The sequence below is a fragment of the Ceratina calcarata genome, unplaced genomic scaffold (genome assembly GCF_001652005.2).
Source record: "Ceratina calcarata isolate Rehan_Ccalc_2016 unplaced genomic scaffold, ASM165200v1 scaffold72.2, whole genome shotgun sequence".
Lineage (NCBI taxonomy): Eukaryota > Metazoa > Arthropoda > Insecta > Hymenoptera > Apidae > Ceratina > Ceratina calcarata.
This window is the reverse complement of record NW_017178472.1, coordinates 2,211,296-2,232,634: the sequence shown is the minus strand read 5'-3', so window position 1 is coordinate 2,232,634 and position 21,339 is coordinate 2,211,296. Positions and strand designations below refer to the sequence as shown.

At 36.3% G+C, this 21,339-nt stretch overlaps 4 protein-coding genes and 1 long non-coding RNA gene across 21 annotated transcripts in view; 3 read left to right on the top strand and 2 right to left on the bottom strand.

The window, feature by feature from the left end:
• Positions 1–6: 6 nt before the first annotated feature.
• Positions 7–1,570, bottom strand: Dak1 (cytidine/uridine monophosphate kinase Dak1). 2 transcript variants are annotated; one of them, XM_018033483.2, is made up of 3 exons: positions 1,471–1,570; positions 833–1,391; positions 7–628 (listed from the first exon to the last, which is right to left on the bottom strand). In XM_018033483.2, the coding sequence occupies exons 2-3, from the start codon at positions 1,190–1,192 to the stop codon at positions 350–352; spliced, it is 639 nt and encodes a 212-aa protein (XP_017888972.1). In that variant the 5' UTR covers positions 1,193–1,391; positions 1,471–1,570; the 3' UTR covers positions 7–349. The 2 variants fall into 2 exon arrangements, with proteins under 2 accessions (XP_017888972.1, XP_017888973.1); XM_018033484.2 differs by having other exon boundaries at positions 833–1,183; positions 1,256–1,565.
• A 260-nt stretch (positions 1,571–1,830) lies between these two features.
• On the top strand, positions 1,831–9,505 carry Hip14 (palmitoyltransferase Hip14). Of its 4 annotated transcripts, XR_003389830.1 has the most exons (11): positions 1,831–2,569; positions 4,163–4,401; positions 4,489–4,688; positions 4,756–4,965; positions 5,058–5,337; positions 5,412–5,612; positions 5,801–5,962; positions 6,017–6,188; positions 6,315–6,559; positions 6,633–7,032; positions 7,093–9,505. XR_003389830.1 is itself a non-coding variant. In XM_018033553.2 (10 exons), the coding sequence occupies exons 2-10, from the start codon at positions 4,258–4,260 to the stop codon at positions 6,867–6,869; spliced, it is 1,851 nt and encodes a 616-aa protein (XP_017889042.1). In that variant the 5' UTR covers positions 1,831–2,569; positions 4,163–4,257; the 3' UTR covers positions 6,870–9,505. The 4 variants fall into 4 exon arrangements, 3 of the variants coding, with proteins under 3 accessions (XP_017889042.1, XP_017889043.1, XP_026673808.1); XM_018033553.2 differs by having other exon boundaries at positions 6,633–9,505; XM_018033554.2 differs by having other exon boundaries at positions 1,833–2,569; positions 6,032–6,188; positions 6,633–9,505.
• A 1,413-nt stretch (positions 9,506–10,918) lies between these two features.
• On the top strand, positions 10,919–11,733 carry LOC113464987 (uncharacterized). The gene is made up of 2 exons (XR_003389831.1): positions 10,919–11,028; positions 11,139–11,733. It is a non-coding gene; the product is annotated as an uncharacterized LOC113464987 (long non-coding RNA).
• Positions 11,734–13,166: 1,433 nt separating this feature from the next.
• On the top strand, positions 13,167–14,182 carry LOC108630332 (uncharacterized). The gene is made up of 2 exons (XM_018033566.2): positions 13,167–13,315; positions 13,753–14,182. The coding sequence occupies exons 1-2, from the start codon at positions 13,167–13,169 to the stop codon at positions 14,180–14,182; spliced, it is 579 nt and encodes a 192-aa protein (XP_017889055.1).
• The window catches only part of Mob2 (MOB kinase activator 2), a 50,484-nt gene continuing 42,492 nt past the window's right edge, over positions 13,348–21,339 (bottom strand). For 12 of the 13 annotated variants that reach the window (XM_018033560.2, XM_018033562.2, XM_018033565.2 and 9 more), the window contains 4 exons: positions 17,476–17,730; positions 17,114–17,238; positions 16,526–16,753; positions 15,486–15,694 (listed from right to left, as the gene is read on the bottom strand). In XM_018033560.2, the coding sequence (XP_017889049.1) occupies positions 15,621–15,694; positions 16,526–16,753; positions 17,114–17,238; positions 17,476–17,730 (682 nt within the window). In that variant the 3' untranslated portion in view covers positions 15,486–15,620. Of the gene's footprint in view, positions 15,404–15,485; positions 15,695–16,525; positions 16,754–17,113; positions 17,239–17,475; positions 17,731–21,339 lie in introns of those variants that run through there. The other variant, XM_026818009.1, reaches the window with a different exon arrangement.

The window sequence follows — 21,339 nt, the reverse complement described above, 5'->3', positions numbered from 1 at the left end:
TCGGTACTTAGTTTCTAAATAGCATGTTCTTCTAAATGTAACATAAGATATTACATTTAGAACAAAATAATTATTTTCTCATACAAAATGGATTATTTCCTAGATTGTACATCGAATGTTGCACTGTTCACAGAGTAAGATAAAAACATACCGAGATCTACCAAAATTTAAGCAATCTACCATTATCATAAATGCAATTAAATGTAATACAAAGTGTATGTTACATTGCTATATGAATAAAGTATTTACTACAAAATATATACCTCTTGTAACAAAATATCAAGCGCGGATGCATGGTACACTTCGATCACCATCTTTATTTTACATTAAACTTTATTTTGTCATTTAATTACCATCCAATTGTCTTTAAAATTCCCTTAGCTTCTTCAAACACTTCTTTTGGACTTTTCATACTGTTTACTTTGTACACTAAGCCTAGCTTCTCAAAATGCTCGATTATGGGCATTGTATTTGTGACGTAAGTCTCAAATCTTTTCACCAAAACTTCTTCATTATCGTCAGACCTTCCACTTCCTCCTGCTCCACGTTTTAGACATCGCTGAATACATACTTCCTTGCTGCATTCGCAAAATAATACTCCTTTCTGAATACATTTATTGGACATTGCCTGTTAGCAAAAAACATGTTTTAGATGTAAAATACAACAATTCTGTTCTGAATGAACATGATTTAAATTCGTATGAGAAGGATAAAATCATCATGTGGATCACTTATTGAATCTTTTACATGAAATTAGAAAATTTAGATAAAGTTATTGAATTATGTAGATTTCGAGATTATTTAAACAATACTTAAACATATTGCCATATACCTCGTTCCAACCATCGACATTATCTTGGTTTCTTGGGAAACCATCAATGAGGAACCTTTTGTGTGGATTATCCGAGGATTGCATCGCTCGGTCCAGAAGGCTACAAGTGATCGCGACAGGTACGATTGATCCATTTTTTATATGATTTTCAATAAGTTCTCCGTACTGGGAGCCCGGCTTTGCGCGTTCTTCCCTCAATAAGTCACCAGCAGACAGGTGCACATAACCATACTCCTGTGTGATGTGATAGCACAAAGTGCCTTTGCCTGAGCCGGGAGCTCCCAGCACAAATAAAACTTCTGGTTTCTGGGGCACGGACATCGCAAAAAATCGCAGACCAGCCGCGAATACCTTGAGCATAAAATTATCAAAAAGTACTTAGTACAAATTAGTACTGCGACTTTGCGACGGACAATTACTTACACAAGTATGGATGTATACTTTCTATACTTATGTATATGCAGAGTATTTACTCAAAAACACTATAGCGGTTCGTTTTGAAAAATGCGAATCTGGTATTGTAAATAAATTGTCTGCCGAATTCTGTAATTTTTTGTACCTATAAATTAATTGACTTGATTGTTTTGTATGGATTAAATAGAACACTGTCGCAAAATATAAAGTAATATGATAAATACTATGAATTTTGAATTCCTATAACACCAAAACTAAACGCCTCGTAACACATATGCAGCATTATGTAACAGATCGAAGGATTTCTCCTCTTCCCGTGCTGTCCCCCACTACTATATTTTCTCCCCACTTGCGCCTATTGGTCTTCCGTGTCATGTGTCCGTGTCGTCTGCTATCGGCGAATTTTGCGACAATTTCAATTTTGTAACATAACGCGCATGTCCATGGATAACGGAAGTGGGGGAAAAATAGTAGTGAGGACAACACGGGAAGAGGAGAAATCCCTCGATCTGGCAACGCTGGCTGCACCATTGAGCTGTGCGCTGCACATATGTATGCATGTACATACAGTTTAGTAACAATGAAATTGAGTCAGCTATGTGCATGTGTTAGTTTTCCCTAGAGGACAAAATTCAAAACGAGTAATAAGTCTACGTTCTTTTTTTGAAATGTTCCATCTGGCATCGAAGGCTACGTATTATAGAAAATCGCAATCACAGTCGTGATTGAGTTTAATCATGATTCGTGATCGTGATTTTGTGATCACCGTAAAAAATCACGGTTAGTGATTTTGAACGCCATCTCTATAGCGCAGTCTATTCTTATTTTCTTATATGTCTATAGTCAACGTATCGTATACGTTGACTATAACTATATTTATTGAACTATAGTTCCGATATATAGTATGTCTGTGCTAAGTTTCCCTGGTTTGGTCAATAAGAAGCTTGTGCGAAACTTGAGAAAGCATAGCATAATGTGCATGTGACGCGAACAGAAATATCGTGTATCGGTTCGGTACGCGGCGCGAGTTTGAGAATTCGATCGCTGTAGAGTGTGCGATTCCTGTGGCGATGAAATCGTGTGACAAACAAGCGTGAACGGATAGAGGCAGAGTTGTTCCGGATCGCGGACGAGAAACGATAACTTGCTGCGGGTGTTCTTTCTATAGGAAAAGGTCAACCCTTGTCTGGATTCTATGCGATGTACCGGTGCCCCACCCCCGCTCGCTGTTTGTCCTCTAAGTCTAACCCCTTTACTAAGTATCCGAGGGTAGCATGCCGCATACTATGCAAAACTATTGTCACCGTTCTCGCCGCTTAGTAGGTAAGGTATTTCCATTACAATATCGGCAAGTACTCCTTTTTTCGTGAATCTATTTACAATCGAATGATAATGCCATCATTTCTGAAGTAGTTTAATCTTATCGCGTTACCGCGTTGCGTATCTTCACGTTTAAATTGTACACGCAATTTGTTCTCCTCGGAGATATAACAGGTGGAGCAGAAACACGACAAGTAATTAACAATTTTTCATGAAAAGACATAGTACAGTGTAACGCATACGATAACTTGCTGTCTCATCACTAACACATTGCTGCTTGTATTGTCGTAGCATTGTCTTGATGCAAAGTCTAATTATAGTAATTGTTAATTCTCAGATCAAATGTGTCAGGTACATGCTTCTTATAGTCTTTACGTCTAGTCTAAGGGACTTTGATCTAACTAAATATTCTTGATCTCTGCATTAGTAGCATTTTAGCATAATAGCTCTATTGCTATGTAAATACTTATTACGAAAGCTTCAAAGCTACATAAATCCAATACTGATAAATATTTTCTACATAGTGAATCCTAACAATCAGAAAAGCAGAACACTTGTAATTGCTTGATTCTTCAATTCGTCTCTTCAATTAATAAATTGATATGGTTGTTTTGATTTCAAGATATATTAGGTCATAGTTATTCTCAACCTTGTTATTATAAACGTATTATATTATTTAATTAAGTTAGTACTTATAAAGTCATCCTAAAATTTAATTAGCGCAAAGGAATTCGAAAATAATGTACATTCGATTTCAATAATTATTCATCAATGCAAAAAGGAAGGAATAAGTTTTTGCCAGCAATAAGAGATTCGTGTATCGGAGAGTTTTATCGTACGGTCCTTGAGTAGAATGCGAAATTGATTGTCGATATGCTCGATGTACTTCACCGTACGTGTCGTATTTACGCGGGTGTACTCGTTGAATATAAACGACCGATTGATTATCGTCGCTCGGACTGAACGATATTAATTGCTGGACGACGAACGTTCGCCGTGGAATAATATCGGATATTAGCTTCTGCCTTTATGGTCGTTGAAACTTAAGAAGCCGCCTCGGAATCGTTAAGTAGTTCGTTCAAGTANTAATTATTCATCAATGCAAAAAGGAAGGAATAAGTTTTTGCCAGCAATAAGAGATTCGTGTATCGGAGAGTTTTATCGTACGGTCCTTGAGTAGAATGCGAAATTGATTGTCGATATGCTCGATGTACTTCACCGTACGTGTCGTATTTACGCGGGTGTACTCGTTGAATATAAACGACCGATTGATTATCGTCGCTCGGACTGAACGATATTAATTGCTGGACGACGAACGTTCGCCGTGGAATAATATCGGATATTAGCTTCTGCCTTTATGGTCGTTGAAACTTAAGAAGCCGCCTCGGAATCGTTAAGTAGTTCGTTCAAGTATCAGTGATCCGATATAAAATCTGACTATAAACGCTCAACTAGCACGTTCCGATTCAGATTTATATAAAAAAGCTTGACGAGATTTTGAAATAAGAACGTACAAAAAGAAACTTGATCGAATAAAAACAATAATGATGTGCATTTATACACTTAATAAAAATACGTACTCTCTTGTTATTTCAGATATACGGTGTAAAACAAAGTAATCTTGAAGATTTAGTTTTTGATACTTCTTGTATCTATGACCTGATCTTCCAGTCGATATTAACAAATTCAGGATGTATGCGTTAAAAATGCAAACTGCCTGCCAGAGTGAGGACAGCGGGGAGCCTGTTGTAGTCAACTCGAGTAGTCATCATCAGGAACCTGCTAGACCTCCCGCGCAGGATTGCAGCACGTTCGACATTGTTAGAGCGACTCAGGTATACTGTGCATTCAATGATTGTAATTTAATTTATCGAATCGCTAAAATATTAAATGTACTCATTGGGAACATTTGTTTTGTATAGTATGGAGCTTTGGATCGTGTAACTGAATTAATAGAAGCTGGTGCGGATGTAAATCAACCAGACTCAGAAACTGTAACATTATTGCATTGGGCAGCGATAAACAATAGGAAGGATATTGTAAAATACCTGATTGCAAACGGAGCTGTTGTCGATGCGATCGGTGGCGAACTTGCCTCTACGCCGTTGCACTGGGCCACGAGGTTGATTTCGATTTTCTTTGCGGTGGAATATGAAATTAGCAGGTGAAATAATAGCTCTTGTTTACAGGCAGGGACATTTATCTACAGTTGTGATATTAATGAGAGCGGGAGCAGATCCAACTCTGCGAGATTCCGAAGGATTCTCGTGCATTCATTTAGCGGCGCAATTCGGTCACACTGCTATCGTCGCTTATCTAGTCGCTAAAGGAGTGAACCCGAATATGCCAGACAGAAGCGCTATGACACCCCTTATGTGGAGTGCCTACAAAGTTAATAGGTAAATGTAACAAAACAACGAACAGTATAATTGTAGAAGTTCTTATTTCATGTCACGTTATCTCGGTTACTCTGAAGTTTTATCTTCTACAGTTTAGATCCGACTCGCTTGTTACTGACTTTGGGAGCATCTCATTCGCTCGCAGACAATTCACACGGTAACACAGCTTTACATTGGGCAATTATAGCTGAAAATAGCACGGCGATATCCACGTTAGTGCACCATGGCGCATCCTTGGATGTGCCAAACTTTGCGGATGAGACGCCGATGACATTATTAGGTCGTCACATCGGCGCTGCTTGGTTAGGCCATCAGATCAGTCAAGAAATTCGGGAAAGGCAAGGCAGAACAAGGACATGGTGTAGAGATAAGGTACTGGTTAATGATATCCGGAACCGATTCACGAGGAATTTCGTTCTCTTATATTTTTTATGTCCGTTTTTCAGAGGATACGTTGGTACTGCATGGCCAGTACGCCGTTTATAGTTTTCTACGTGATCGGGATGATCTTTCAGAGTGGATTGGATTATCTAGTAAAATTAGGCGCATTTGTCACTCTTTATATAGCACTGTATTTAGCTAATCATTTTCTGTTCGACGAACGATTATTCCATATCGTACCAATGTCGATTTATTTGGCTACGAAGGTAATTATTTAAAACACACGGAAATTTCATATGAAATTCTAGAATCAAATATTATCGTGGATCGTATATTGAACACTCCTTGAATTACATCAGAAACTGATAACGAGTCTTTATCGCAACATTGGATACACATACGCGCATTTTAAACATAATACAATGCGTATAATATCTGGAATTACTTATTACAGATGTGGATATACGTGACATGGATATTTTGGCTAGGCATACACTCTGCATGGTATCTGTGGTTAATGATAGTAGGTGGATCAGTACCGCTTTGGATATGTTTCGTGAAATCCTGGCGAGGGGATCCTGGAGTAATCACGGCTACGCACGAGGACAAATTAAATGTAAAGATCTCTATATCGCAGCCACATTTTTCGGAGGTGTAGTGTATTCTTTAGTGCGATTATTTCCAGACGATCATAGAGTTAGCAGAGTCCGGGGGTTTCGAGCCGCAATCGTTTTGCAGCACTTGCTTGGTTAGAAGACCTATGAGGTCGAAACATTGTTCCACGTGTGATCGATGCGTAGCGCGATTCGATCATCACTGTCCTTGGGTCAATAATTGCATCGGTGAGTCAGCGTAAGACCGGAACGCGTGAAACATAGTTTCGTGACACGCGTGACTATGTAACATACCGCGATAACTTGATGAGCATTCTACAACATTTTGATTTCCGTTTTCTTTTTTAAAATTAGGTGCGCATAATCACAAGTATTTCCTGGGATTTTTAGCGTTGCTACTAGGCCTTTGTATCGTTATTTTATCCGCTAGTGTACAGTATTGGCAGTTCGAGTGTTGGACGAATTTGACGAATGGCCACACCGCTGATAATTATTTAATTGCTGCGGCTACGTGCGACGCTTGGGTGATGTGGATCATGGCGAACACGTCTCTGCATTTCTTTTGGGTCGGAACTCTACTAGCGTGTCAATGTTATCAGGTTTGCCCGATTCATTTTTTAACGAGACTTAAGAATTGTACAACTTTTTTATATAATTAACAACGATTCTCAGATAATGGTACTTGGAATGACGACGAACGAGCGCATGAACGCCGGCCGGTACGCGCACTTTAAGCAAGGGAATCCTTTCCATCGCGGCGCTCTTCAAAACGCGGCCGACTTCTGCAACCTAAGCTTCTGCGGGGTGAAGGCGAAACCAAGCTCGGATTGGTTGCATAGCTTCGATCACAAACAGAGCATTGAAAAGCTGCCTTTGCTCGCCACCAAGGACAACTTCCAATACATTTAGAGTATATCTTATGTTCCGGTGGACGCTTACACGGAGAAAGATTACATTAGCCATCAGAAGCTAACGCACGGTGTGTCATATCAATTAACGCCCGAAGCACACACACATTTCCGGGCAACCAAAGAGTTACTAGAAAATCGGGTGTGATGACGTTCAGACAGAGGTAATGATTTTTGCATACACACAGATTTCAATTTGCATATTATCGAGTAATTTCCTACAGTCAGTGAGATGCAAATTTGTAACATTCGTCTATTGTAAAAGACTGTTCTACTACCGTAAGTATGCATATCCCATGTTTGTGTATTCCACTTTTGGAGGTAAGACACGGAGAACAGGTTGCACAAGTACTTCGACTCTATTTTTACAACAGAATCGCAGCAAACGAGATTCTCTTCTTTTTCTCTGTACACGTAGAATCACTTGGTGTAATCGACTTCAAAAGTCTACTTTGTAAAATGTAAATTTAAACGACTTACAAATATCACATTGTAAATATCTATTCTTTTCAAGTTATCGTAATGCATCCATTGAACGCTATACGTATGTTAATATTCGGTTGCAAGTTTTTTTTTTAATTTTACAGTCTGTATCCTGTATAATTTTATCGAACATCGTCTTCGTAAAATCAAAAAACCATGACAGTATTTTTATTTGGTAGTATAATTTTTACTTGTTATTTTCTAATAAGTGTAGAAGATCGATATATACACGAATAATATCGTTATAAATGATCACTGTAAGAATTGATAACTTTTAAGGTAGTAGTCGTGCTACAATGGCATCCAAAATATTGATACACATGAATTTCTTACTGATTGTGAGAGCAGGAAGGAAGCTGTCATTTACTTTTCTCCTCTTCGAAGCGCTTGTTTTCTTGCTCTATTTCGTATAAATATTATGACCTTGTCAATGCCCTTGCTTACAAACGATTTCGCTGACCATTACGATTTTCTAATATAAGAATCTTGTGAACCTTTTACATGATATATTAGTTTTTTTTATATTGTAAAAGCAGTCTTTTGCTATAATTAAAAATGTTAGTTTCGCGAGGGGACATTATAGGGATTACATGTTAAAAAGTTTATCATGACACTAGGCTTCCCGTAATTTTAACCATCGATAAATAATAGTCTTAATAACATGTAGTTAAGACTTACAGAAGACCGTAAGAAAATTAGTTTGCGGGATTACTACCTTAAATCAATGTATAAATTATCACAAGTTACTTGCGAGTGACGTTGATAATGAAAAGTATGGCATATTTATGATAAAGTTATATTATACTGTTAGCGATTCAATCAGTTTTTCGTACTTAAAAGATAAGTTTACCTGATTCGTTTAAGTGCCATGCCGGTATGTACATTTTGAAAGACATCCACCTACTACACGTACGTACACAATTTTATGCTCTAACTGTGTAAGATTTGATTAACGTTGCGTGTTATATCTAATCTACAATTATTGCATTGCATAAACAATTAAAACACGATAGCAATATAAAAATATTTATTATATAGCATATATAAGATTGTTTACAATGTCTGTTTTAATGGATGTCATCAACTTTCGAAGAATTATACTATTAATTACATGTAGTATAATTCGATGAACGAAAACCGAAGAAAGAGTCTGGTACATTTTTGTACAACGAAGTATAGAAAAATGCAGTTGTTTTACATTCCAAAAGAAAATAATACTTTGGAGTGTAACCGCGAACATGTCTCTTTAATATTTAGCATGAGCTTAGAAATGTATGCTTGTTTCTAATTCGAGTCTGCGAGAGGAAAACGATTGAACCAGGCTGTTAAGGTTGCAAGTGCCATGTCAATTCCAGTTTCTAACATTATTAGCATGTTCACTGTGAGAGTTGCGTTATACGCACAATTAACGCAGGGAAACGAAAAGCTCTATTAATTGCATCCTTAACAGAAGTATGTAAGCTTGAATTCCTATAACTCTTAGAATCTCCGCTAAAAGAAATTTTGCGATTAACGATTCTGTCGCAAATGTCGAATACTCGAATTGCAGAGATCACATACGTTCGTTTAACATTGCATTTCCGATAGGTGCCTAAAAGTCTAACGAGGACACCCAGAGTTGGTCAAAAGTATTTTTAGTTTCTAAGCTAATATTTGTTGTATATAAAAACTCGACGAAGTCACGTATTAATTTCATTTGAATTGAGCATCGTCCATTCTTCTCGGATGGCAACATTTCGTTGTATTGTATAACTTCATCGTTCTCAGGATATTTTTACCTATCGAGATAGTTACGTACGGAGATCATCCGATTTTATTGTGGGTATAGATCGGTGAATTTACATTCCGATGATTCCGCGACTTGTTTGAAAAGTCTTGTACAGCGCAAAGATTAACATTCGGGTACATCCTCGTCGTTTACTCAAGTGTAATGCTTTTTATTTAACGGCTGGCTTGTACAGAATGCGAAGATGATGTTTGTACAAAGCAAAAGAAAACAGACACGTTAAAACGTACGTATACTATTGTTAGATTTAATATTAGAACAGGTGAACGATGATATTACGGAAACGAATACTCCATTAAACTAATCCCACGAAATATCTGTATAAATAGCTATAAATACAACAAATGTAAGTTAAATGTAATTAATTATAATAGAATTATACTGTTAGCGATTCAATCAGTTTTTCGTACTTAAAAGATAAGTTTACCTGATTCGTTTAAGTGCCATGCCGGTATGTACATTTTGAAAGACATCCACCTACTACACGTACGTACACAATTTTATGCTCTAACTGTGTAAGATTTGATTAACGTTGCGTGTTATATCTAATCTACAATTATTGCATTGCATAAACAATTAAAACACGATAGCAATATAAAAATATTTATTATATAGCATATATAAGATTGTTTACAATGTCTGTTTTAATGGATGTCATCAACTTTCGAAGAATTATACTATTAATTACATGTAGTATAATTCGATGAACGAAAACCGAAGAAAGAGTCTGGTACATTTTTGTACAACGAAGTATAGAAAAATGCAGTTGTTTTACATTCCAAAAGAAAATAATACTTTGGAGTGTAACCGCGAACATGTCTCTTTAATATTTAGCATGAGCTTAGAAATGTATGCTTGTTTCTAATTCGAGTCTGCGAGAGGAAAACGATTGAACCAGGCTGTTAAGGTTGCAAGTGCCATGTCAATTCCAGTTTCTAACATTATTAGCATGTTCACTGTGAGAGTTGCGTTATACGCACAATTAACGCAGGGAAACGAAAAGCTCTATTAATTGCATCCTTAACAGAAGTATGTAAGCTTGAATTCCTATAACTCTTAGAATCTCCGCTAAAAGAAATTTTGCGATTAACGATTCTGTCGCAAATGTCGAATACTCGAATTGCAGAGATCACATACGTTCGTTTAACATTGCATTTCCGATAGGTGCCTAAAAGTCTAACGAGGACACCCAGAGTTGGTCAAAAGTATTTTTAGTTTCTAAGCTAATATTTGTTGTATATAAAAACTCGACGAAGTCACGTATTAATTTCATTTGAATTGAGCATCGTCCATTCTTCTCGGATGGCAACATTTCGTTGTATTGTATAACTTCATCGTTCTCAGGATATTTTTACCTATCGAGATAGTTACGTACGGAGATCATCCGATTTTATTGTGGGTATAGATCGGTGAATTTACATTCCGATGATTCCGCGACTTGTTTGAAAAGTCTTGTACAGCGCAAAGATTAACATTCGGGTACATCCTCGTCGTTTACTCAAGTGTAATGCTTTTTATTTAACGGCTGGCTTGTACAGAATGCGAAGATGATGTTTGTACAAAGCAAAAGAAAACAGACACGTTAAAACGTACGTATACTATTGTTAGATTTAATATTAGAACAGGTGAACGATGATATTACGGAAACGAATACTCCATTAAACTAATCCCACGAAATATCTGTATAAATAGCTATAAATACAACAAATGTAAGTTAAATGTAATTAATTATAATAGATTTATTATTAACTATACACTTTAATCGAATGAATGTGTCTGTTACAAGGATTTGATTCTTTTCTCTATGAACGACTGTATACATATATACACACACACGCGCGCGCGTTCAGCGCTTATGCGTACTCTCCATTCTAGTCCGATTGATATTAAGGTAATTTGATATTCAGATTAAGTTTATTTGATGCGATGAGCTGTCGCTTGATTTATGTATAACAAGTACGTAATGTATATATACATATGTAGCATCTCTCATTTTTTAAGCGGACGAATAGAGAACGAAGAAAAGGAGCCTGTGGTTGAAGGACCGCGTTATCAACGAACAAAACTGTATTAAAAAAATGTATTAACAAACGAAACGGATAAAAGGAAACCATTCTGTACGTTAACATTTTTTAAATTCGTTTGCTTTGAAGAGGATATAAGGACAGTTGATAATAAATGAAACAGAGATTACGATTTGATAAAGAGAGTTGTTTGGAAGAGAGCATTCAAATGTTTAATCCTAGTTAAATAAAGAGAAAACCGTTTTTCGTGAGACTAAACATGAGAATTGTAAAATCTTTTTGCGACTTGTTGAAAAGAAAAATAAGAGTATGAAACTCCTCGCAAAAGTGTTTTGCATCCCGTAGTTCAATTTTACAAATAAACACTGTACCGAATCATATTAGGGTAATTGTGTTATTCTACTTCCTATTGAATTGATGTAAATACAGTCTTTTACTTCGAACGACATTTTGAGGAAAAATAAAGTTTACAAAGTCGGAATTATTGGGGATGTAACAGTTTTTCGTAACTAATCGCAAATTTCAATCAAAACTGCTATGTGTTAATGAGATAAATAAAGAGATCAAAATAATAAAAATAACTTTTATCATTTATCCCTCACTCATATTTGAATCAAATTTATATGTAGAACTTTCTCCAATTTATTTAGTTTCGGAATCGAAGGAATATTACAAACATATGAATGCGAATTGTTGTTGTTGCTGTCATTTGACAGTTTAATTTCGTTTTAGTTCGTGTTAATTCAATTTTAAGTTTCATTTTAGTTCTCGTTTGAAGAAATGCGTTTATCATGGTCTTCGGAGAGGACTGTTCTTGCACCGACACAACGGAAGCATCTAATATAACTTCCCTGCAGTCAGACTGTAGTTTCGCAAATGTCAATACTAAAGAACCTCTTTGCGATACTTTGAACAGACAGAATTGCACTTTCGAACCATTTAATTGTAGGTAAACCAGATATTTAATTATTTATTTTTAAACATTAGTATAACTAATCTAGATCGGTTTTAATTATCAAGTCCAATAAAATACTGTGCTTTAGAGTTAATCATGGTCCCTTTTATCAAATCCTTGAATACTTTAGTGGAGATTTTCTACAATGGTAAATGACAACGTTTTATTAACATATATTTGTACGGTGACCATTCTGCATCTTCCTTTCAATAAATAATTTACGAATTAATCCAACACAAGAATTTTGTTCTTTTTTGCTGTTTGTGTGTTATTATAATTCCCATCTTCTTTTTCGTTCCCGATTTCTTTCCCAAAAATATGGTCACCGTATGTATTTGTTGCCGTTCGAATTTATTTTAATTATTAATTCCTAAGACAGTTGTATGCTCTTTGGTCTGACATAAGCAGGATGATACAGGATAGAATTTTAAATCAAGGGCAATTAAAATATTGTGTTTATTAAGATAAGGATTGCAACTGTGTTGGCAACACACCTGGATGCTGCGCAACGGAACAATATGTCCAAGAAGGATCGCACAAGAAAAATCCATCGCAGGATCAAAACCCGAAGAAGTCTCCAACGCGATGTATTTGCCGTAGTCACAAGATGTAATGCAATCAGTTCCATTTTCCGTAACAGTTATTAACCGACTGTTCGTTTCCTGCAGGACTTACTCTGTGCCTCTAAAGTACACGACTGGTAATTAGTTGCTAAAGTTAGCGTCATTTAAGATGAGATTAATTAGTGATTTTTCTCATATGCTTTATCTATTTTACCTCTGCCCTCCAGATAAATCGTATTCGAAACCGTTTTGGTGCCCTTTTAAGTGGAGATGGCCAAAGAATGTCAGAAAAGATAAACCGTACGAAGTGAAATTGAAATCGCAGAAATGTCCTCATTACCCGGAGGTAAATTACTATTAATAAAATTATTATTTACAATCTATCACAAAAGCTTCCAGCTTTTTACGACGAATTTTCTCCGAACGGATTCTTTTGTGATTTTATTGGGAATCCGTTGGAAATAAATTACGCTTCGTTTAGCCATTCATGTGCTGCGAAATATCGGAAGGTATACCGGATAAAAAAAAACGCGAAGCACCAAAACCCGCGGCAGCGAAAGTGACGAAACCCGTAGAGGATAAAGTGGAAGTGACAGAGAAAATCGACATCTACTACTTCGACCATGGGAACTCTGCGTAGGTACAACCACATCAATTGAATTGTTCGCTTGATCGTTCATCAGTTTCTTTTATTATGCAGGCGTCCTCAGCTCGTACATAATCGTTCAACAACTTTTTATTTTGTATATATGTATATAACAACAAAAAAGAAAAATCACAAGCTCTTAACACTTGAAACGACCGTGATTAAACTTAAACATTTAAAACACGTTCGAATCTCCTTATATCCTACAGTCAAACTTAGTTGTATTATCAAAAATACATAAAAAAAAACAATCACAAAAAACAAAGCTAATCTGTTCTCTACGTAGTATACTAAGAAATTTCAAAGCGACAAATCCCTTTTTCTCCTAAATCGCGTTAAGTATTTTACAATCGTGTAACAGAGGTCACGTGTGCTTCTTATAGATACACGTTTAAGACCTCTAATCTTGAAATGTGTTTCGTCACAGATACTATCGAACGACGGACTCACCGCCGATGTTGGTGACCGAGAAATGCGCCGAGAAAACGGACCAAGCGGCGACGCGCTTTTGGGCCGAGATATTCGGGACGATACACATCGGCACCGCGTTCGTTACCGCGTTCATACTACAGCTACTTCGCTTCATACTTTACAGCATAATCCGACCGCTGACAGTCGGAATCCTGCAGCTGCTAGCCGACTACTTTATAAAACCCCTATTGTCGATCTTGTTCAATGCTCTGATACAGCCTGTGCTGATATTGTTGTACAACATCGCGACATCGTTCAAAGACCTCTGCGAGCCGATCGCCGAGGCGATCGGGCTGTTCCTCAGGGAGATCGCTCATTTGTGCGCGGCGATTCGTATCGTCGAGGTGAAACAGGGCGCTGCCGCTCCCTCGGTTGCCTGCACTTGATTGATCGAAGCGGATGCTTCTCGAAAACCGATCGACACTCCGAGTACACCGGAACAAACAATGGGACAATAGGTACAAAACTCGTACTAGTTCTTTCCTTCTCTTTCTTTTTTTTTTACTTGTTTCCTCTCCCGTGATTCGTAAAAAAATAGCACCATGTATAATAGATTCGAGTCGACTTAAGTTACTTCGAAACTAGCTTTCTTTTTTAACTTTACGCCTCTCTACGTTGTACTATACTTGTTATCTTTTACGTTGGTTTAAGGTTCGGAGATATGAAAGAAGGGACGATCTACTACGTCTATATGTATGTGGATGATTGACTTCTTATCGACTTCTGAGGTATAAATCAACTCAAACTGAACTAAGTTTTCTTAACCCTTTGAGTACCTTCTATGCGAGCGTTAAGTACTGTTCAGTTAAGCGTTTCGCGCACTGTTTCTACGAGGCCATTTTTAAAACGGTTTTATTTATGTATATTGCATGGAGCAGGATCTCAAAGGGTTACGAACGTGATCGAACTCTCTTCTGGGGTACTTAATGACAGAACTTAAGGTAACGTAAAGCGTACTGCGAAAAAAGGATAGTTTTTCTATTGCCAAACGAACTGGCAACATTTATCCCTTGTCCTTCCGGTATGGACGATGATAAGATGATCTCGGATCGTCAGTTATTAAAAGAAAAAGGCAAAACGTTCCAGGACACGAGCAAACTGAAAATGATTCACGGGAACAGCTCAGACCTAGCGGCCGTTCAAGATTTTTCCATTTTTTTTTTGTTTTTTGTTTTTGTCAACGAACATAACACATGCCTTAACACCAGGTATATATTTGGTATTTACTTTTAACTTTACAATATTATTATCAGTTTCATTTCATTTCTGTGATTTTTTTACTTCTTCATTTTTTGTGTCTCTTTTCGTTTTTACAGAACAAATTATTTCCCTCTTACAGCGACTAACTTCGTCGACAATAATAGATAATCCATCCTTCGTCCTTTTCGTATTTTATCTTACTGCTTTTTCTTTTTGTTTTTTTTTTTTAATAAATTATGTACAATCTCACAAACAACAAACGGAGGAACCTAATTACATCATTGTAGTTGTTTCACACTTTGCTATATACAGGTACTACTGGTTTTTTACAGAATTGCGCTCTCGCTCCACCTGCGTGTATAATCGTTTCTCGTAACTCTTAAACTCTGCCGTTCGTTTATATTAATCTATTTAGAAAAACGAAACAAAAAAGAGAGAAATAGATAAGGAAAGAGAAAGAGAGAGAGAAAAAGAGAGAGTGCAAGGGTGGAAATAATAAAGACAGGTAAAAAATGACAGAGAGAAAAACAGAGAGGGAAAAAGGCAAAGAAAAAGGAGAAAAACGAACGCCTATCGTCACCTAGTCTCAGGAACTGCAACCTCTTGTTTGCTGTGTATCGCTATCTAGGTGGCTGTGGTCGGAGTCTCCTGGATGGCTAAGGTTTGCGATGAAGGCGCTGACGATGATGTCGAGTCACCTGCAGTCACACAGTCATCAATGAAAACAGTAATCAATTATTGTCAGTAACATGATCATTAACTTCGTGCAGATGAATCGCCGTTTCATTCTTCGAAATTTGAACTCTTTGATAAAAAATCATCGATTTCGCCTTATCATCCGCGTAGATCAAATTAAATATGAAATAATTTTCGTGTAATTAATTACGTTTATATAAATAACTGAAAGACTAACTGATTTTTTACCATCTAAATCGATTAAATCTGAGATAGTAAAATTTAGGAATGTGTAAAACTGATAAAAAAAATGTAAGTCTATGGGAAGAAAAAGACGACATTTCATATGCACCAATCTAATAGTATTTCCTAATTGTTGATTCGCGCGCATCACGCAACATTACACTATTTTAGAATTACATCTTCCAGTGGAAAACAGTGTTATCGGACCGTGATAGTCATAAAAGCGTTAAAAGGTTCCAGCAATCGCACCGAGCACACTTTTTTTTACCGAAACAAAGGAGTGTCCTCGGGCAGTTAAACAACGTTATCAACGTATCGACCCGTGCGTTTATCCCTTATCAACGGCAACCCGTTTTACGTAATATCGCGCTATTTTATTAGGTCGTACTCGGCGGTGTTTTCCACACTGGCCTACGTGGTGGCCACAAAACGTATCGGTCCACGCTTCCCGATGAAGTGCTTTTACCTATCGATTAATACTTGAATTCTAAAAAAGACACGGTGCGCTGATAAATCTTTGTGGTCAGCTGTACACAGTAATCCTATTACGGTAATATTCCCGAGGCGTTATGTAATGTAATATCGATTTCGAAGAGTAGAGTAAAGCTTACCCAAGAGGGCAGCCTCTAAGTCTCCTAAGATCTCCGTTTCCTTGGGATCAATAAGGTTGAAGCGTTGATTAAGGAGCGTGAGGTGGGCAAACACACAATTGAGGTGAGCGTGCAACCCCAATAGTGCTACCTCTCTGAAGTGGCAGTGGTAAATGTGTGCCACCACATGGTACAGTAGCCGCAGGATCTTACGCACTATAGATTCGAACGAGCTAGGAAATTCATTTGCTGAAACATCACGGAAATATCGATCAATTAATACGATTATGGCCCTTCCTGCTACCACCCGTGATAAACAGTGAACACGATTCAATTGTAAACATAGCATTATCTGTAGCAATTAATTAAAGCGATTCATTCAAAGAAATGATCTCGAATACTTTTCTCAAAATAATTATGCATAAAACAATTTGACGGTTTGATCGAAGTAACGTAATACGTAAAAAACAACGTATTTGAATAAAAATTCTTATGAAAATGTGTAACAAGTATTGGAACGTGAATTCGTTTAGAATGTTAATCATAAATACATAATTATCGAACGTCGATAATCGTTATCGTGCTGCGAGCAAGGTGAAATGGAATTACCATATTTTGTAGGAAATATAGTTTCGTCACTAACGGTGCGTTGTGTAAAAGTCATAACATAATCTATATATTGTGGCGCTGCCACTCTTGTTTTCTTCCCCTTCTCATCGAACCACAGATAAGTTCTGTAACAAATAAACAATTATATTATAAAATTGATACGTAGGCAATTAATTACGTAAATAATTTTCTGCGCTACACGATTACACTGTATAATAATAATACTATATTCAAACATATACTATTACTCCTATTTGAAGCTAAAATGAGAATTAATAAAAAATTCGAAGATAGCAAATTTTCATAAACTGAAGGAAGCAACTTCTTTTTTATGAGAAAGGATATTTAATGGAAGGACAAACCTTAAGCCTGGACCGGTCATGTCCGGACAGCCCGTCATCGTGCAGAACTCGGATATAGTACCGTAAACAAGGTTGATGTGATCAAATAGTGCGAGGGTGTGGGAGGCCAGCCACTCGTTGTAGTCCAGGCCGGGTGGTAGATCGACCAACATTCTTAGGTCCACCTCTGGCAGCTGCCTTTCAAGGGCCGCCTCCTCGAGGTACAATTTCGGATCCTCTGTGGTTCCCGCATCCTTCTCCTTTCGTCGGGCTTTTCTACAGGACAGCGGAAAATCGCTCGTTTTAGTCTCTCCAGCCTCTCTTAGCGGAACTAGAATTTGCTACCACTTGCTCAAGCAATAAAGCAAATTGTTATTGCTCAGCGTGGGACGTTCGTGTGTCGTGATCGATAACAATTCATTCTTTACAATTTCGAGTTCAAGTTTAGATGATTTGATTTTTGCTAGTTTATATTTTATTCATATTGGAATTTTATACATGCCTTATTATACATATACGTACAGACAGGATGTTTTGCTTTATTTACACTTTTGTTCATCTTATTTATTTACTATTTTTTCAAGGGATGTTACAATAATTCTTTACTATTTTTTCTATGTACAAAAACATAAATTATTTTTATTTGAGCAAAATCTTTTTGTTTAAAGTTCAACAAGTTATTTATATCATTTAAACCTGAGTAAACATATATGATTATTTTTCTCTTACTGGGTATTACGAATCTCTAAATTCTAATACTGTTTGCGTATTTTTGAATGTGTCTAGCTCAAAACGAGAAGAATTAACAAAAATATGCGTGAACTCTCTTATTCTATTAAATATAATCAGTGCACTGCGAGCAAGCGTTAATACAGAAATATTTTGGGCAACGTTAATCTTGGCTCAGGGGTAGCCCGACCTGCCGCAATAACGAATGATCGCTGAGATTCCTCATTGTCGCAAAGCTCACGTTCCGTTTGTATTTGTCGAGCGCCGCATGAAACTTCCCGGCTGGTCACGTATTCCTCTAATTATCACCTCACGAAGATAAAACGGTGGAAATGGAATGAAAAATCGGAAGTGTTTTTATCACGGATGAGCTAAATGGGAAAATATCGTTAATTACGCGCGGATTTTTCATAGCTGCATATAAAAAGTTTTGATTTCCAAGTTTATGTTTTTTATTCGAAAGTATCAAGTTTTATTACATGAATCACGTTCAACGAAAATGAAATAATTTCACGTGTCTGAATTTAAAAGAATTTCACACTTCAAATAAAATTCATACATCTGTTATCTCAAGATATGACAGGATACAAATAAATCAAACAAATTAAGGAAGAATATATTCGTGAGTTTACTTTTTATGATTCTTTTTAAACAAATTTTCAGAGAAAATGATGAAACTTGATGGATTATCTTTATTAATGAACGGAGCAATTATTTTATTTCACTTCTTGATACAATAGGATGAAGCATTTTTTTATCAATAAAAAAAGTAGCCGACACGTGAATTGCGAGTCGCATTTACGCAACGTTACTTCATGCGGCACATCTCTGATTATGGAGTGAGTGCGTGACAGAAGACTTGATTAAAATCACATTTCATTGGCACTGGTGTAAATGACGACTGATTATCGTGATTCCGCGCGCCGTTATTCACCGTTCGCCTTCTCAAATGATCTATTGATTCGTTATCAACCGACCGATTTATGCCAGCAGCGGGACAGCTCACGTTAACGAATCTGTTTCTATATTACGAGAGGTATTATTACTGATCGTTAGACTGTGGATTTTATACAATTATAAGAGATTTGGGAACGTAAAAAATATAAATGATGCATGCAGTTTATATAAACATGTTAATAACAAAGTACAGTGACTCCCAAAACAGTTGCAATGATTAGAAATATGAATAAAAAATTCAATAAAGTGAGCTTGAAATTAATTTTATTTACTTTTTATATGATGTAGCTCGAAACATGGTGTTACGTATAAAGCAACATTGCAAGTGCGGTTCTAGGTGGCGAGATATTTCGCTCAGGATAACGAAAGGGTTGAGAATCAGCATAAATTTTTATCTTATGTATTTTTCAAAGCTTAACATTATTCATTTAATTTACAATAAAATTCTTTCAGTATTTTCAGAAGTTTTAAAGTGATATTTCTTTTATTTTTAATGAATAATTCTGATCATTGCACCAGTTTTGAGAGTCACTGTATATCATGATGTTTAAATGATAAAACTTAGATTTATATATTTCGAACAGACCTACGTGTATTTCACTATCTAATCATTTGCTTTCGTATTTGCATAATCTGATTGTAAATGATACTGATATCGAATTAAATAAGTTAAAGCAAGACAGGATAATCAACGTACTTTTCCGTTGGCTATTCCCAGAAGAATGTTAAGAACCCACGGAGAAGTACGTCCACGGTCTGAGAGAAGTAACGAGGTTCATTAACGCGCTTTTCGAACCTGTAATTACTTTTCGAGCGTTTATTGTACGCCGAGGGGCCGCAACAAGGCGAAACGGAAATCCGTCGCGAAATATTCTGCGGACGATTTTCCTTCCAATTCTATAACCACCATCGTGAATGAAAATTATTACGGCCAGCTGTTTGAGAATCTACTTAATACGCTCTATGGTTTCATCGCATTGATTTATTAATACCACTCTTTCTCAAACAAATACTTAGTTTTTCAGATTTCTCCTTCTTTTTATTCGAAAGCTTGAAAGTATCATAATAATGAATTTATACATGAAATTTAACCGACTCGATTCTATAGGTATCAGTTCTTACGTAAAGCAACCAGTTAAGCAAAATGAGACTTAAAAGACATTACTGTAAATTATATTTATGTCACTTGAATGTTTAGAGCTTTTCGAATAACGTATCAGATAAAAGATTAAAGCATTTCATATTAACAGTATTCTTTATAAGTGGATACTAAAAAAGTTAGCTTTATCCAAGGGTTGTATCATAAGTGGATAAGTGGTGAACTTGTTCAATGTGCGCGTACAAAAAGTAATCAACATAAATCGGATAAAAAAAAAAGCGAACGCGAGACACGACGTAGCAATCGATATTGCGGTGCATCGATTGAAAACAAATTACAGCCTATGCTGGGATGAAATGCGAAAAAGCAATTTCATTCCTGGATGAAGAACAATATTACGTTGCCCTAAATGCACTTCGCTCCACAGGAGGCTGTGCACCGATTTTACTCCAGTAACGTTACCGTACGCTCGGCCCCTCTTCCTCCTCCTCTTCCTACTGTCGAATTTTGGAACACATTCAAGCTCATTAGCCCGGTATCGTTAATACTACCAACAATATGTTTCTACGAAACTACCGCATACGCGTCGATTCTCTCCTTTACTAATTACACGCGTATAATAACTGCGGTAAAGTTCTGCGAACGTAAAAAGCAGCAGAATTGAAAGAATAAAGAACAATAAATTATTTAAGAAAGAAGAAACTACAATCGTTGGAGTTTAAGTATAAAGATTAATAAAAAGGGATGAAGATTGTATGAGCCATAAGATCTTTGCCGAAAGTTTAAGACATGTAATAACAAGCTGTATCCAATATTTAAGGCAATGAACTTTTAGAAAAAAGTATAATTATAGAGTAAGGTTTATAAAATTGTTCGACCTGTTTTTCTCGGTCATAAGAAATTTTTAATGCATAATTTCAAATATTCTAATACATAGTTTTGGCATACTTTTTATTGTACTTTCAACTTTAGAATATTGTTAAATTATGTATTAAGAATGATACAAAATTACAAAATTCTGTCATTGTTGCATATGTATTTTTTTTATAAATGAAATCAAAATTCTGTCCTTCGACATAAAAATTCAAGATGTAATAACT